General features: G+C 34.4%; 1 protein-coding gene across 3 annotated transcripts; it reads left to right on the top strand.

The window, feature by feature from the left end:
• The first annotated feature begins 272 nt into the window (after positions 1 to 272).
• LOC106785257 (brefeldin A-inhibited guanine nucleotide-exchange protein 3) lies at positions 273 to 16,748 on the top strand. Of its 3 annotated transcripts, none has more exons than XM_014745557.1 (22): positions 273 to 397; positions 634 to 767; positions 1,180 to 1,314; positions 1,408 to 1,573; positions 1,834 to 1,963; positions 2,065 to 2,334; positions 2,419 to 2,652; positions 2,763 to 2,990; positions 3,075 to 3,451; positions 3,944 to 4,131; positions 4,225 to 4,387; positions 4,470 to 4,778; positions 5,010 to 5,232; positions 5,321 to 5,494; positions 5,588 to 5,996; positions 6,067 to 6,279; positions 6,444 to 7,329; positions 7,421 to 7,553; positions 9,400 to 9,628; positions 13,773 to 13,999; positions 14,120 to 15,773; positions 15,924 to 16,748. In XM_014745557.1, the coding sequence occupies exons 1-22, from the start codon at positions 313 to 315 to the stop codon at positions 16,065 to 16,067; spliced, it is 6,711 nt and encodes a 2,236-aa protein (XP_014601043.1). In that variant the 5' UTR covers positions 273 to 312; the 3' UTR covers positions 16,068 to 16,748. The 3 variants fall into 3 exon arrangements, with proteins under 3 accessions (XP_014601043.1, XP_014601042.1, XP_014601041.1); XM_014745556.1 differs by having other exon boundaries at positions 2,050 to 2,334; positions 3,953 to 4,131; XM_014745555.1 differs by having other exon boundaries at positions 2,050 to 2,334.
• Positions 16,749 to 18,731: the final 1,983 nt, after the last annotated feature.

Genomic DNA, 18,731 nt, shown 5'->3' with positions numbered 1-18,731 from the left:
CCCACTATGAGAGATAGATGTTAGCAGGTGTACCAATAATAAAAAATGATTAGACATCATTGTAATAATTGTAATTTCTTTTTACATTGTGTATACCAAATGACAAACAATTATAAAAGAATATAACGTAAATAAAAATAAAACGAGAAAAAAAGAAAAGCCATAAAATATATAAAAATTCGATCGATAAGAGAATATTTTTGTGAAGCCCCTTTAAAAAAGATGTATTTGATACGGTCCTGATAAGTCGTATATACGTATCGTGCATTGGCACACCCGCTATCGATCAGTCGCGTGGCAGCCCGCCGTGTCATGGAGGATCTCTTGCAGCAGATCATCAGGGAGTCGAATAATGCGAAATTACAAAATTTACGGAAATCGGCGCAGGAAGCGTACGGTGAGTTTCAGTTTAAAAAAACTATATAATATTTGTACTCGATACGTAAACGTCATAATTTTTCTGGACAAGATTACAGCTCGTTTAGATTGTGGTTAACAAAGTATACACACGGATTTTCCATTTCGTTTTTCTTTTAAAATCATTTCAAACAACGACAAACTTCACGACAGCTCAATCATTTATCGAATTTATTCCTGATAATTTGGACATTTTATTTTTTTCATCTTTTTCAGATTTCTTGGGTAAACAGCAAGGTTTGTTGCGGGATCCACCGCACGAATTACGAGCGAAATGCTTACACGCGCTTCAGCTAGCACTCGAAACGAAAAGAAGCAAGTTCGTTGCTTTTGGCCTATCGGGATTACATGTGAGATTTTTTACGATTAAAATAATAATTTATATAGATAGATATTTTTCATCTATCATACATACGAGACCATTTTTTTTGTTATCGTTATTTACGGATAACGTATATGCAACAATCGAAAGATATGTTTCAAGTATTTGATGCAACGCATTTAATACGTTTTATAATATTTGTTTTATTTGCAATGTGATATTATACTAGTAAAGAGTTTGACGTTACGATTCAATGTTTTCGTTTGCGGTAGTTGTGTTCCGGAAGTCTACGATAAAATGATGATATCACAAATAGAACCGCCATATTTGTACTTTAGTAAAATTTAATTTCACTTAGACGCCGAATAACAATTCGATGTGTTATCAAAATTAATTCAAATATTTTAACATTTATTTTCTTAATTTGTCGCGCAATGCAGAAGATGTTGAGAGACGACATATTTCAATCTCCGTACGAACCGGAAGATGATTCCTTATGGTTGCCAGCTCAAATGTTACACACGATGAGTTCGATGCTTTCGCAATCGGACGATACTCAAACGGATATGCTTAAAGTAAGTAAAAAAAAAACAAAAAAAGAAAAAAGAAAATAAGAAAGAAAAAATTATATCTTAAACGAATGATTACAATTTTCATTTTAAATGCAGGTTTTACTTCAAGTAGCATGTTCCCCATATTGGACGATGAACGGCCGTTTAATTATTGCAATTCTTACGACTTGCAGTGAAGCTTTCGAGAATGGAAATCAAGCTGTTCGTACTGCGGCACAGGCTGCAACGAGCCAAACCTTAAGATCTTTTTGTTTGTTTTTAGGTATATATATATATATGTATACATAGATATACTTTCATTTTATATCCTAATCGATTTTATCTTAAGAAACTAAAGAAAAGTTTGATCGATAAGTTTTAAGATCGCGTGTGTAGTCACGTTCTTCATCAATCAAACTTTAAATTAGTTTAGTTTAACAAATTGATTTTGTTAATCAAGCTATAGATTAATCATATCTTGGACAGTTGTTCTTTATTTAAAAAGAAATTAAGGGAAAATAACGAATGAAATATTTTTTACAGACGAAGAATGTCAGGAGATGGACGAGAACGCGAAAAAGAATAAAAATGTACGAGAACGTGGCGTGTCGTGTTTTAACGAGGCCTTGCCGATTCTTCAATATATTTGTAGTAAACTCGACGAAGCTCAAAAGTAAGAGAAACGTATCAACGTTTGTCGATAATCATCAAACGCGTTTATATACGATATCATGGAAAAATGTTTGTTGCAATATTTAGGATATTTTGTTACAGTAACGCAAGAAACGGTAGTACGGTAGTGTTTCTTTTGGAATGTCTTCATACTTTGATATCGTCGCTTCCGCAAAAGATTCACACTAACGCACACTTCACTACCTTCCTCTGGCAAAAATTTTGTCCAGCTTTGATAGCATTTCTAGGAACACCTAGAGTAGATAAAACTTTTACATCGAGAGAGGGTAAGGAAAATGAAGTTGGTAGGGGATCGGGTTATCTCGCTACGTCGTTAAGTTTTGACAGTCATCAGGCAAAGACTGTGTACAGGTAATTTTGTAAAAAAAAAAAACAAGAATAACAATATTACATCGAATTTTGAGATAATCTAACTTATTTTTTGATTATTTCTAGCATTGGTACTGAACTTGTGAGACTGGTTGGCTGTGTAGGTCCTCTAAGACCGGTGTTAGAATCAGTTTTTCATAGAATGTTATTATATCCTCCACTTCAGCAACGTTTAGAACCTTTGAAAGCATTGAAAGAGTTGTTGCACAGTCCTAGTCGCATGGTTGACTTTGCTGGTCCTTTACTCGTCGAGGAAGATCGTTCGAGTCATATACAAAGTGATATGGCGTTAATGAGATTGTAAGTTAAATAATATGTTAATTAATATTTCTAAATTTTCTTATAGTAATAAATATGCGATAGTTTTCATTATGTGAAATATGATAAATAAAATTCATGTTTCCTTCCAGAGCAATGGACTCGATCGAAGAATCAACAACAGGAGGATTATCTATATTGCATGCCAGTGTTTCTTGCATAGTTGCAATGCTTTCAGCACTTCAAGAACTTTGCGAGGGCAAAGCCATTAATCATAATTACACTTGCACGATCAATAGTTTGTACGAGGATTTGGAATCTTGTGACTATCGTGGACCTTTAACTTACCAAAGTATGGCAAGATTACCAAAAACTTATAGGTAATTTATATTTCAATAAGAAATTCATAAATTTCATCGTTTAATTATAATCATTTGTATTATATACGATGAATTCATTTTCAGGGAACAATTAGAGTTAATGAAGAAGGGTATTGGTTCAGATTCAGACTCATCTGGTCATGGACCATCAGAAGATGGTGATTCGACTGACACAGAAGGTCCTCAGAATGAATCAGACGAGGTGCACGAGGATAACAGTCTCGATGATAACGATTATGCTATCGAGAACGAACGGGAGAGACTTAGATTAGAAAAATTACCTAAATGTCTTCACGTAGGTCGACAGGTTGCCGATGAGTGTAACGTTGACGTTGAAAGACATAACGCAAGAAAATTTGTTAAAACTTTACGAAGCGATTTAATACCAATGGTGCTTATACTTAGGAGTAATATCGAAGTTGACGAGGCATTGCAAAATTTTGCTTCGGAATATTGTCAAGGTGAGGAATTTATATAATTTATTTACGCTCGCGTATAATTATTATTTCTATAAAATATATGTTGAATATATTGCGCCTGAATGTAGATAATATTTTACTCCGTCGATAACTTTTCTCGCGAACGTTATCTGTCGAGAAACTTTCTAAACTCCTGTGATGTGCAATATGTATTAAAGTGCATTTATAAATGCACTTTGGATAAATATTTTACCGACAGATGGTGTTACCGTGATAATTATTGATAAAATATAATTATAATGCACCAATTTTAACTCGAAGGTTTATAGATGATTTTTAAATAAAAAAAAAAAAAAATAAATATGAGAAGAATATATAAAATAAATGTTAGAGCTATCTTTAGTGGTACTTATTACGTTTACAAATAATTATAGACAATTTTTAAAAATATATAATCAATCAATAATAATTTGAACTAATATAAACAAATTAATTATATTATAATTAAAATAAATTCTTCTGTTACTAAATAAGTATTTGCAGTTCAACAAAAAATGCAAGAAAGAACAGATAATACAAATAATACAGATTCATGCCCGCTTATAACGATTATGAACGCCGATGGAATTTATTTGGCAACTTATGCGGCATTGCTGCTCAATCTCAAATTAATTAGAATGAATTATTATAACGAAGATAGTCGTCAAGTGCCAATTAGCGAGGTATCGTTCATAATTTTTATTTACCATACTTATATTAGATATGAACGATTAAAAATAAATTAATATTAAACAAAAATAATATTGTATTTTTAGGAACAATTCGTGGAAGAAGTGCATGGTTCTGGCGTGTTAGTTTATTTATCGGCCACTTGGCTTTCAGAATTATATCAGCAAGTACTTGCATGTAATTTGCTTGAAAAATGTGGTTACAATCCGAATTCAACTGAAAACAGTGCATTAGTGAACGTTCTTACTGGTAATTTACAAAAAAAAATACATTTCTTTATATAGAGATAAATTTCGTATTAATGAAAAAATATATTAATACTTTTGTACAGACGTCGATGGTATTCCTGGTAGTCAGAGAGGTGGACAACTATTGTCGGATTACATAAGATTAGAAAAAGCTCAACTTTCTCGAAGTGAACCGACACCTGAAGCTGAAGCTGGTGCTAAGCTTTCAAGACGTGTGCTAACTTGTTGTTGGGGAAGTATGATGGCTGTTTTATCGATTGGACTCAATCCTCCTAAGGAAGAAAATAATAAAGGGATTTTGAACAGAGATGGTGGGAGAAGAGAGATAAGAGATACCGTTGTATTGTCTTTGGAAGGTCTTCACAAAGCTGCAACTTTGAGTAATATTCTAGGTAATTCGAATATTATATTTAATATATTTACTATTTTAATATTTTAATATATATTTAATATTTATTAGTTTAATATAGCAATATATTTAATATTATAATATGTATTTAAAATATTTATTATTTTAATATTTAAATATTTAATATTTATACTATTTTAATATTTAATCCTTTTTATTTTAATATTACAAATGATTAAAAATAATAAATAAACTCATTAAAAAATCAATTTAGGATTGCAGACTCGATGCGGATCTATTTTTGCTCTATTAGCGAAAGCTGCGTGTACAGAACAATCCATATCGAAGATAACTCGTACGAAAGATGTACTTCGATTGAAATTACAAAACAGAGCAACGAATCTTCACACTTCTCATGCTTTGAGCATGGATGTTCTTTTAGGTAGAGGATTGGAACTTGGTAGTCACGGTAGCGATTGTTGGCCCCATGTTTTTACGTGAGTTCATTTAACATTAAACATATCTAATAATTACGAATGTTAAGAGCGTAAAAAAAAAAAAAATGAATTATCACGTTCATGTTAGATGCTGTTTGTACGTGAGTAAATTAGAACACGATTTTTTTGGTCGGAATCAAAATCCATCTCTTCCCAAGACACATCAAAAGAAAGAAAAGAAAGAATCTGCTAACGGTGATATCAAAGGTAGCCAAGACAGACTTCGACTGAATTTTAATATAGTCGACGAGGAAGAAACTTGGTACGATTTGTTCCTAAAAATTTAATCCAGTAATATAATGTTGAATAAATAAATTAATTATTGTTGTTTCTTTTTTTTTTTTATTTTTTGCAGCGTTGATGTATATAGTTTTCTATCGAGTCCCTATGCCCAAAATCCAAGCTCCGATACAATACCGGAAATCATTCAAGAATCTAATGCCGATAACCAATTCAATGGCATCTTACCCGTGGATTACGCAGCCAAAATCATTTGCGTTCTCTCTCAACGAGTTGACAGATTGTTCGAAGATGCTGCCTTAAAATTAAATCTTAAAGCTCTTTGTCTATTCCTAACAGCATTATGCAGAGCGAGTAAAGCACAATTGTTCAAAACCACGGACGGTTTAAAAGACAGCAAAAGATTCTGGTGGAGGAGAAGTAAACCAAGAGAAAACGAATTAAACGTATTGTTATTGACAAGATTAGGCGAAGTTATGTTGAAATGCGTTAAAAGTGGAAGACCATTGATTCATATAATGAGAGTAAGTTTATGTTAATTAATTTTTTATGTTACAAATTTATGTTGATGAATATAAAATATTAATTACGTAGGTTTGGAGTATTTTGGGTCCTCATTTTATGGAAGCAGCCTGTCACAAAGATCGAAGTATCTCAAAAAAGGCAGTACAATGTATTCACGATTCGATGGCTGCTTTGTTAAACGAACAAATAGAACTACCACATTTTCATTTCAACGAGGCCCTCTTTAAGCCCTTTGAAAATTTACTCTGTTTAGAACTCTGCGACGGTGATGTTCAAGATCAGGTAAATACTCGTTAGAATTATTAAATCTGATATTATCGATATTTGCCGCCGTTAATCATGAAAAATTTATTTCATGATTTATAATTAAAAATAAATCATAAAATTATTTTTATGATTATACCGGCACACATTTATTAATTGGACTAATCGATTTTTCCAATTAGATCGTTAGTTGTATTTGCGAATTCGTGGAGACGAATAGAACGGAAATTCGTTCAGGATGGCGACCATTGTTCGGTGCATTACGAGTTGCATCTGTCGGTAATTCGGAATCCGTTGAATCCGCACCACTTTTAGAAGTCTTCAGAGTATTTCTATCGACCGACAATACATTGGTATTCGCGAACGCAGCATTGGATTGTATTCTTTGTCTTCTTAGACACGTCAGGGGTAGCGGAGATAACGAGGTTCATCAGGACGAACAGGATCAAATCGACGTCACGGAATCTAGACGCATGAGACTCTGCGTAGAAAGTTTGAAGTATTTGTTGAGTTGCAGCGACATATTAGCATCGATGTATCGTATGCCAGCTTGCCCGATTTTCCACTCAGCTCAGAGAATTCAAGTTTCGACGATTCCTCAATACGTGGATTCGACGATTCCTAACATGGAAATGCCCAGGTTTGACATAGACTCCGACTCGATGATGCAAGGGATTATATCAGAAAAATCTTACGAGATACTTTCATCCCCACCCGGAAATGAATCTTATAGTAGCATGACTCTACAAAGTATGGATAAGCCGAGTGGTATTCTTCGAGTATGGTATATTCTCATCGAGGGTTTAGCCAGTGCCACGATGATATGTCCTAGACGTTATCAACCGCATACTTTGGAAACACTGTTCCATCTGTTACGCGATATTCTCAACGTACCTGGACCAGATTTCGGACTCTACTGTGTGAATCATTTACTTCTACCAATGGTACAGAATTGGTTGAGGAAAACATCGAAGATCTTCAGGGGTTGGGATAACTTCGCGCCGAATTTTAAACAATGTTGCGGTCTTACCACCGATCTCGTAGTCGACTACTTGACACACCTGCAAGGTACGTTTCGTTTATCAACCGTTATCGCAGTTAAACTATGATATTTCGTACTATTTCGAAATAGATTTTAATTTGACTTTGCTCATTCCAGGTCCCGAAGTCGTTAGAAACGACACCTATTTGCCAGCTACGACGTTGATGTTGAAACAGCTTTTACTGGTAATGGGGGAATGCGTCGTTCAACCCACAGAGAGTATAGCCCGTCTCGGTTGCGCTTGCATCAGGTGAGCTGTTCGTGGGTTTTAAAAGACGTACAAACGGGGACGCCACTGATGCAGAATATATAAAAGCCGGCGTAGCAGAAGTAATTTGCATTCGCTCGTTTAGTGTTATTGCGATTCGCGACCTTCATTAATATTTACGCGCTTCGTTGCGCACTAACTATTTATGCGCCGAGATAGAGAGAAGCATCATTTTCGATTTTTAATATCACAGAAGATGACGAAGAAAAAAAAAAAAGAAAAAGAACAAAAAAAAAGAGAAAGAAATAGAAAAGAACAAAGTAACGAAACAAGAACAAGATCGGATATTTTGTAATAAGACATAATCTGGAATGCGAGGAAGTAGGCAAGGACCCCGGTCGATATCTCGCCAAATATGGCCGTTCGTTAACAGCTGATCGGAGTCATCTACCGTTTCATCATAATTCAGTTACTTGATAATCGAATTATGGAACTAGATCCTGCATGAAAAAAGATCTACGTATATATCTATATACATAAGGGGGCGGTACGTGTATAGGAACGAGTTTTAACTTCGTGTAAAAACTTGTCTTCGTAACGGGTGACGTGTTAACGCGACGCCTGTTAACTATCCCATCGGTTAATTCTTATTAACGTTGAAATAATCACGATTGATATAACGATATATCTTAATATCAATTTTATATCTTTCATTATTTATCAAAAAACATTTAAGATAAGGGATATAAGAATATTGAGACATCATTGATCATTATTTCATAGATTGGTAACGATCTTTTACACGTTTCACACGATCCTAAGAGGACCTGAGAGCTTCGGCGGAATGTACGTTTGTGTTGACTCGGTTACATATATATATATATCATCGTTGTCGTTACGGACGGAGCGTGCGTGTAAGACGATAACGAAGCTTGACAGGCTGTCCACTGGGATAAGGTAGCCACTGACATTCGACACCCCCAGGGCGTCGTGCCAACGGCACACACTCCTTCTTTCTTTCGGTTCTCAGTCTATCCTTTTCTCGCTCAGTCAATCTCCAATCGTTTCGTTTCGTTTCGATCCTTAGCTTCTACATATCTTTACCTTCTCTTATACACAAACGCATATATACATATATATATATATATATATATATATATATATATATATATATTGTTTATATAAGGGAGAGAGAGAAAGACAAATAGAACCGGGAGGATCGGTGCATTTTCTTCGTCTTAATGCACGTCACACATCCACGCGGTAATCCAATCCATGCCAGGGTTCGATCGCTAGGTATCGATGTACAGCGCGAATGTTTAAAAACGGGCAGGTTCGTTGGGAGAAGGAGAAAGATAGAGTGAGAAGAGGGGCAGGAGGAGGGAAGAGAGAGAGAGAGAGAGAGATAAATTATGACCGGCAGTGAATGACGAACGGGATCTCGTTCTCTGAAATCCTAGAGCAAACTCCTCCTACCGCGTCCCCTTTTTCGACAACTCGAGAGATTGCGGTAGATGGCTTACATTTTAATCGACACAAAAGTCTATATCTATCTTTTTCTATATTTATATTAGATATATACATTAAACTGTCCCTATCATATATATTAGAATAAGAATTATATAGTCCAATTAATTTTTCTTACTTTAAGAATATTCCAATACACCGTTGTGCTAATTCAATTCTAAATAAATTTGATGAATATTAACATATTATCATTTTGATTATATTATATTTGTTCGTTATGTGGTTTGATATTAAAATCATGTTAATTTGGATAAATATTTGTTAATGTTACGTAATAATAAATATGAAAAAAAATATATTAAGGGTTAATAATTTGTTTTTTTAAAATGAACAATACACAAATGTTTTCGATTGTTCTTAGACACGTTTTGGTGAGCAGTGGGCCGATACTCACATCGGAACAATGGGAGGTCTGCGGTGTGGCTTGCTATCGTGCCTGTTCAAATTCACTTCAAGAGTTACGCCTGCTGACCATGGCTTTCTCACCAAGATCAGAATCTTTCTACGGTGACATCGCACAGGTGAAGGTCGCTGCCCGTCGGGATGCAACGCCCGAGGAAACCGAAAGATTACGGCAACTAGCTGCACAGGTAAGTGATCGTGCGATGATTTCCTTCGGGGTTTCATCGGAGACCGATGATCTCGCCCAATTATGTTGTCCGATGAACGTTCGATGTGTGCTTATCGATGTATTCGCTTCAGCGAGAATTATTTTCTACGGGGTGTCTTGTAATTTGTGGTATCAATCGAACAGGGAGAGGGATGATTTTAAATGAAAAACTAACAACGAAAATGTGGAATCAAATTTGTTCGTACGAGATTTTGCTTTTGACAAAAGTTAAACTCAACAATTGATTTTTAGCTTGCAATCTTGAAAATTAAAAATCACGTTAGATAAGTTCTAAGTGTAGAACACAAATGCAATAGATATCGTCACGTTGACAATGTGCAACAAATATGTTCTTCGAAATATCCTAGAGTAAGATAGAAAAATTTGTCGAATTGAAACTGAATCAAGTGTACGCGTATTTGACAAATTTTGGAATTTCATTTTCTCAAAAATAAATTCGATTCTATACTTTTCGTATTAGTTTGACATGTTGAATCACCATCTGCTCGTTTAGTTTAAACAATTACTGGACACCCGGTATATATACATATATATATATATACATATTCGGTGTGTTTTTCTTTATTTCTATCATAAGACGTTGACCACTTTGAACGTTTCTTCTGTATACCTATCCTACTAAAACATTTAATTCTTCTAACGTGTATATTATTGTATAACCTCTATCTCTCTGTGTTCATTCTCACTTCTTGCCAATATTTTATTATATCTTATATCTTTTCTTTTCTTTTTTTTCTTTCTTTATCATTTTTTTTTCGATGTCTCCTGTTATTTAATTTTTTCAATCTTCAAACGCGCGTATCAAAAGAAGAAACGTATAATATAATCGAAGAATCATTATGTGTGTGTGTGTGAGAGAGAGAGAGAGAAAGAGAGAAAGAAAGAAAGAAAGAAAGGGTGGAAAAGGGTGAGAGAGATAGAGTATGAGAGAAAAGAGAAAAAACAGAGAGTGAAAAAAAAAGAAATTAAATAAAAATAAAATAAAATGAAAGAAAAGAGACCTGGTGCCCTCCTGACCTGACTTGCTCCCAGGTGAGCCAGCTGCGTGAGGTATTGACTGCCATCAAGAGGCAGAACGCGTCGTCACTGCAGACGACGCCTTTCCAGGATTCGATGACCATTGAGACGACACTGATCGACCAGCACACTACTTCCTACCCCGTCGGTTGTAGGCAGCACACGACACCCCCCGATTACACTAACACTACGTCGAACACGGCTCCCCATTGGCTCTAGCCGTTTACGGTAAACTCACGTCATGGATTTTAACAAAACAATAATTACAATCGAAAAGCAATCGAAAAATAATTCGAATTAAGAAAAAAAAAAAAAAGAAAAAAAAAATATACATATATATATATACAGCCATAACGATACACGAACGAGTAACCAAATCTACATCGAGCAAAATGGCATCCTTGTAATTCGCGAAGCCGCTCGTCTTAGAGATTCCACGGCGTCGTCAAGGTCAGCTTTCAGCACGTCGCCGTCGAGAGGCAGGGTTTCAATCCTCATCTTTTTTACGAGAATACACCACACCACCACCACCACCACCATCATCGTCACCAATACCACTACCACTATCACGATCATTGTCATCGTCATTATCCTTTTTCACAATTCACCCTTCCTCTTTTTATATCTCCCACACACTACTACATTTCCTACCTCTCGTTATCTTAAGAAAAAGATCTTTACACGCATATATTTTTTCGATCAAATTTTTCATATATATACATATATATATATATATGAAGAATAAATTAAACAAAAATGACAATACTCTCTAAACGAGATTTTATAAATACTATCGTAATATCATTGTTATACATTAGCTTTGGTGCATGCGGACCTTGCATCATAGTCATTAAGACCATCATCGTCACCTTCATCGTCATCGTCATCGATGTGTCAGTGTGTAATTCAATGAATTAGCTTTAAACGATTATGAGGACGATCGTCTCGTATATTGTATACGTCTTGTACGATGTTAAACCCTTGAATGTGTGCGAGAAGACGTCTTTTTTAAATGCCTAACAAAATCCTATGCGTACCGTGTGCCTATATGAATATATTATAATATATTTATATAAATATATATACGTAAATACACGTTTTTTCGTACGTTGAAATCAATGCAAAGAAAAAAAATGATAGAAATCAAAAAATAACTCTGTTTTTAATCCCTTTCGTTATTAGTGACCCATATATGGGTAATTAAAGTAAAGCAAAGGTCTCGTACTGACCCATATATGGGTTTTATCATGGGACTTATGTACAAGCGAATTTTTATGAAATGATACCCGGGTTAAAAGCATGCCATAACGAAAGGGTTAAATTGTGAAAATTTTTATCGCGAAATGTATAAATGAATTATACATAAACACACACACACACACACACACACATACATACATATAACATATATATATATTTATATTTATATTAATATTTATATTCGTATATTTTTTGTATGCGAATTAGCTGATCGTGATAGAAAAGATAAAAAAAAAAAAGAAAAAAGAAGAGTAAACATTTAAGGGTTGCATCTATTTTTTGTGCGCTCAGTGTTTTTGTACTGCTGAAAAAAAAAAAGAAAAAAAAAGATAAAAAATGTGTTCAAATATATATAGCTTTCTTTATCAGATTCGTTGATTCTTCAATTGCACCCTTCTCCCACGTGGTTCGAAAGAGAGAATATGTGTGAGAGAGGGACAGAAAAAGAATGAGAGCATGAGAATGAGAGAGAAAGGGAGAGAGAGACAGAGAGGGAGAGAGAGAGAGAGAGAGTGGGAGATAAAAAGAAAAAGCCAAAAAATTAATCGAAAAACAAAAGAAAATATGAATTTCTAAATGTGTGCCATCGATGTGAATTATATAAAATAAAAAAAAATATAAATTGATATATAAAAAATAACTAAATAAATATAAAATAAATCAAAAGCAGAGAGAGGATTTGGAACGAGCCTATCGACGCTTCTCGACGAGCGGAAATTCTGAATCATTACGTTTTAGACGTTTGCACTCGCTGGTAGAAGGCACATGTCAGGCTACAAAAAAAATCTCTTCAACGAGGTCCTTTTTCCATCGAAATATCTCACGATTTATTTTTATTATGATAGAAATAATAATTAAAATAATCAAAACTACAAAAATGGAAATCGTGCGATGACGTTTGTTTATATAAAAAAAAAAAAGAAAAGAAAGCATCGATTCGTAAAGGATTAACGTTGTTGTTGCTATTGTTTTTGCTGCGACGTTTAATCCTCGAGTGGAATTCAAAGGACCCCGTCGCTGGAATTTTTTTAAGACTCTCATTTGGCATTAATTTTTTTTCACGAGATCTTACGAATCACCATTAAAATCCATGGCTTGAGTCCATGGCTAGATTTTCACATGTCACATTTATATTTCTCTATATATATATGTAGATATATATGTGTATATACTTATATATATATATATATACTCACACACACACACACCCCTTTTTTAGAAGCTGCTGCTTTCGTAGAATGCACACATATTCGTTGGGCCGAGCGTTTCTAGGACGTTTGCGGAATCTTTGGTATCATCGTTAGTTGTGTTCGTTTTAAGAAAGAAAGAAAGATAGAGAGAGAGAGAGAGAAAGAGAGAGAGAGAGAGAGAGAGAGAGAGAAAGAAAGAGAAAGAGAAGTAGAAAGAAACGATTGTTTTCGTTAAGCACGATCTTGATCCTCCGTCTTTTTATTTGAGATTCATTAATAAATATTGTTTAAAAAATAAAATATTATTTGTACATATATATGAGTTTCAAAGGGAAATTAAAGACATTTAATAAATTTGATGAACAATTTATTATGACCTTGTTATTGATATTGATATTGATATTGTTATTGATATTGACAACAAGGTCATAATAAATTGTTCATCAAATTTATTAAATGTCTTTAATTTCCCTTTGAAACTTATATATATTAATATACTGTTGGGACAAGAATATTGATAATTACATTATTTGTACAATAATCACGTCGCGTAAAAATTGTGCTTAATGAGTACAAACGTACGTTTCGGTTCGGTCTTTCGGTTTTCAATTGAAAACTCCACGTTTGTGTCTTCAGGTGTTCCTCCTGGAGGAACAACGTGCTGAAGATTATTCAAGATCACCCGATGAGAGATCGTACGTCTTCCTCGTGTATCCACCAGCTGTGGGTGCCACTCTTAATCCAGATCTGTTCATCGTCAGGATTCAACTACGAGCGTTGGTGGTTGGTCTTTTGGTTCATCAAATGCTACTACACTGTGTCGCCTGCGTTCTTCTTCAGGGTGCTAATCCCTCAATCTCGAGGTACGTTAATGTGATTTTCGCAAAGGAAAACTGAATATTCCTATTTTTTCGTGTATCGATTAAATTTCTACCATTTTGTTTGTTTGTTTTCTTGTTTTCGTTCATTCGAACGTTTCTCAGTTTATCGCACGTGATACCACACGCAACCGCATCGGTGTCCTACAAATCAACAGAAACTGTCCACTATTCGTATATGAATTCACGACACATCGAAATTTTTCTATCGGCATTGGATCTTTCTTACGCCGCAGCTTTGAAATTCGATTGTCGACCTGGTTTAAAATTCTTAGTACAGAAGGTAGCCGATCTCGAACAACCTGCAAATTTATATCGACAAGCTGGAGCCGCTTGGACTATCAAATTAATCACGTTGTTCGAATTGTTTCTCCGCGAGGCTGAGGAAAACTCAGTGGATTTAGATTACGTTAAAAATTTTTTATCCAATGGTAATAAAAATGATAACGAATCCAATTCGAAGTATCAGAAGATAAAGAAATATCTGAGACAGATTCAATCGATTTTCGAAGAACTTTGCGACATGTACGTCGAAGTGATACGCGATCACGATGGTAAATATACGAAAGCTGATAGTTTTGCCGAAAGGAAAATTTTTCTATTGGTCGCCCAACCCGACGATTATCCTGAAATCACGAGGAAGGAACCGATTCACGATAGAGTCATTACGAGCACACCGGCACCTACCGAATTGCGTATGCATAATCCTTTGGTGGATAGGGATGAGGATCAAGTCGACGATGCAGAAGAAAATGATGATCCGGAGGATCTAGAAGATCCTGAAATTTATAATCCTAGTTTGGACGACGAGAGCGGTTTGGAGGAACTTGGACAGGAATGTGAAAATGATCTTAGACCTTTCAGATTGTCTGATTTAGCAGCTGAATATTCGACAGATTCTGGTCCTCATTCCGAGCCTGAAACAGATGATTCTAGGCCAGCTTCTAGATTAGGTTCCGTCACTGAGAGAATAGTATATTTCGATAGATCCGGAGGTACTTCTAGCGAAGGTTACGTCGATGCCAAACTCGTAGCTATGACACCGGCACCTCCGGAAATGATCAACAGCCAGAATCAATTGTATCCCCTTTGGAGAACTACTTCCTCACCTGACACTTCGGGTATCTCGGTACCAGAAGTTATATTACCTAGCAGTAATGCAACCTTAAACGATGCACTCGATTACGAAAAACAACGACCATCCATTCGACGACGAAAAAGCGAGGCATGTTTATTATCAAGAAGAACATCATTAAAATTCATCATGACTGCCGATTTGGAAAATTTCAACGATTCGGTCAGCTTCGATCCTACAAATTTACGTTCGAAATCGGTAATGGAATTGCGAAGAACTCGAGATTCTTCGGTTCTTGAATCACCCAAGATGATCATTCACGAGACATCTATTTCGTGCGATTCGAAAGATGACGAGGACCTTGGCGATGACGGTGATGACGATGACGACGACGATGACGACGATGACGATGACGACGTATCGATTGATCGTTCTTATAAAAACGTTAACAATATTGAAGAACTATTACGGGATTACGAACGTAGCAAACGAGGATTTAGAACTAATCCATTTTTAAAGGACGAGGAAGACGATACCGATACTTTTATCAATAATGATCGACAATTATTCAATCACGAGATTGAATATAGAAGAAAAAGCAACGTTAGTAAGGACAGCGAAGCTCACAGGAAAGCATGGGCCGAAACTTTGAGTACAGTTCTCGAATGGATTTTAGCTTTGCCGGTGAGTAAAACTACACATTGTTTTTCTTTCATTTTCTTTTTATCTTTTCTATTTCCAGTCTACAAACTCCGACAAATATTTTGTCTAGTATTGATAAATTAGAGGGGGGAAAAAAAAGAAAAAAAAGATACGATAACGAAATGTTCCCAGGATGAACGGTTGGCGCCGTTACTTCCGGTTTTGGTCCGTGGCGTCAGGATTCTAACCAGACATGCTATCGATCAGATCTTGAAACAACGTCTATCATCTCTGTTTCACCGAATTGCTGTCTTTTACGGATTGACCAACAACTAGGAACAACTACAGCTCATCTGGGAGCAAATGTTTTTTTCTATGGCCCATTAAGAATTTCACGAAGAAGCATTCTCTGGATGAGCTAATGAATTTTTTGTTTTTTTTCTTTTTTCCTCCCCAAATAAAATCAAGAAAGAGGGAGAACAAAAGAGAGAAGAGGAAGAGAGACAGAGATAAGACGTTTAATATTAGAAATATGAACACGTGTGCGAGAACGAAAGGAATATTAGATAATTCTAATTTCTAATTGCTTTGACATTTTACTTTGAATATTACGTAGAATGTAAAAAGGTCGTTCCTGTCTTCTCTGTTTTTTTATAGAATCATTTGTATTTTTTTTTGTTTTTCTAATAATCGAGATATCAGAAAAAATAGTGAAATCGGGGGGTGTTATATAGATACATTAATTTATAACTATGTGTATTAGTTAGAATATAAACGAATAACTCGTAATATACTTAGAAACAATTATATCGAGTTTGCTTTATCCGGGACGATAATAATAATGGTGTGTCCGTTGATTTCTGATCGGCAACGAGTAATAATAAACGAGCGATGGTAGTTTCTCGTTGCTTTTCTCGGTCATAGAAAGACGGTGTCCTGTTTCCAGGCATGAATCTAAGTAAGCCCTATCTCTATTTCGTCATGCGTTTGTACGCCAGTCAACGTAAACTAACATTAGAGAAAAAGAGAAAGAGAGAAAGAGAGAAAGAAAATTTTATTTACGATTTACTTCGCACGCACATCTTCTCGATTCTCCTTTTATGCTCCTTGCGCTTAACTGTAGTTTGCGGTTCAGTCGCAGCCATCTATGCTGTTGTTGTAACTATACTTACGTACGTATGTTGAACTTTTTGCATTCAACTCGCATAATAACAAAACATATGTGCGACGAATTCGCGCGTGATGCAAAGTTTTGACAGATAACTTACGATTATTTGAATAAAATGGGATACAAAAATGTATTCCCATATATGATTTATTTTTAAATCCGCCTTACGTTTACTCCACCCGAATATTTTGTTTGTTATATCTTAATATAAAGTATACTACCACACTATTGTGATATTGTTTTTATTTAAATAGAATTTATTTTCTAATTTTTTGGGTTCTTCTTTTTATGTTAAAGAAGAAGCAAACGAGGTATGCTAATACGTTTTTTTTCGGTTACTTGAAACGCGCTATTTAGAATAAATTTTTCTTGTTTTTCTTATTATATAGTCTATATTCTATACTTGTTAATTTATTTATTTATTCTATTTATTTGTTTTTTATCTTCTTCTTGTTTTTAGGTTTAGAAATAATAGAGAGAATATCTTCTGTAGAAATGTTCGTACTTTCGCAAATGTTTTTAGTTGAAAAAAAAAGAAAAAAAAGAAAAAATAAAGAAGAATATTTTAGAGAGAGAGAGAGAGAGAGAGAGAGAGAGTAGGTACGGCCTATTTGGAGCAAATCCAGGTTAGAATTCCTAGAAAGAAAAATGATTCGAAGAGTTATTGATATATAGTGCGAGGACTATAATAAAATAATACAAAAAAAAAAAAGAAAATATATAAGAAAATAAAATTAAAAAAAAAAAAAGTATATAACATTTTAACGCGCCTTTTAACGTTAACAATCTCGTTAATATATGATTTCTTCTTAGAAAAATATATTTCGCAGGTGCTCCTAATGTGTCGTAACTATTCACGCGATTTAATTAATAATTAATTTCAATCCAGCGTTATATATATATATATATAATGTTTTATTGTAAATAGTCTAAAATGCTAAAAATGGACGGGAAAATGAGATGAAATGAGATGAAATAAAAAAGAAAAGAAAGTATCGACGTTTGGTAATGTTTGGTCCGTTTTTTTTTAACAAATTATTACGTTTAAAAAATAAAACTCGTACGTTTTTGGGAATGAAGAATTAATTATTATTTTTCTACGTATATTATCCCCTTTTATCGATATATCACACGCGTTGCTTGTAAATTAAAGATTTTTAGAAGTGGGTTGGTTTCTTGGGAAGGAGAAATTACGGACGATTACCAAACGACGATTTGCTATTCGTATTTAAAATAAAAAAATAAAAAACAAAGCAAAAGAAACTACTCACTATAAATGTGAAAATGTACGGTACATGTTATAAATGTTTGTTGATCGTTAGATCGTTTAAAACGAAAAGAATGGAGCTGAAAAAAAAAAAGTTTCGATAATATGACGATAATTGATAATAAAACGTGCCTATGTATTATCCTCCCGTATTTTCAATGTATCCCAATCAATTATACATACATATGTATATTTATATACAAATTATTATCAATATATAAATATATTTGTGTATGTATGTGTGTGTATATATATATGCATGGGGGGAGGGGGGGAAAAGAAAAAAAAAACAAAAAAGACAATTAACGGTAAGAGAAGATGAAAATTGACTTAATCATTATACGTAAGAAAATATCACACAAAAAACGCGACACACACAACAAACACACATACACACACGTATCCGACTTTGTCCGTGGTTGTGCAATAGTATTCTAAAGTAAAATTAAATTATAATCAAAATTGTAAGAGAGAGAGAGTACGTTAATTATTAGAAAAAGCAAATAACAACAACCGTGACATGTACGCAAGAAGAAGAAATAAAAAACAACAAAAAAATGATGAG

This window comes from Polistes canadensis, unplaced genomic scaffold (assembly GCF_001313835.1).
Source record: "Polistes canadensis isolate GaletaPanama2010 unplaced genomic scaffold, ASM131383v1 scaffold_47, whole genome shotgun sequence".
In the NCBI taxonomy this organism is placed as follows: Eukaryota; Metazoa; Arthropoda; class Insecta; order Hymenoptera; family Vespidae; genus Polistes; species Polistes canadensis.
This window is presented reverse-complemented; position numbering and strand designations above follow the sequence as displayed.

What these genes read in the sequence shown, in the direction of transcription:
- LOC106785257 (XM_014745555.1), top strand. Translation starts at nt 313, where the DNA reads ATGGAGGATCTCTTGCAGCAGATCATCAGGGAGTCGAATAATGCGAAA. An exon ending in CAGGCAAAGACTGTGTACAG is followed by an intron (nt 2,335 to 2,418) that starts GTAATTTTGTAA and finishes GATTATTTCTAG; the next exon opens with CATTGGTACTGAACTTGTGA. An exon ending in TGTTGGCCCCATGTTTTTAC is followed by an intron (nt 5,233 to 5,320) that starts GTGAGTTCATTT and finishes CGTTCATGTTAG; the next exon opens with ATGCTGTTTGTACGTGAGTA.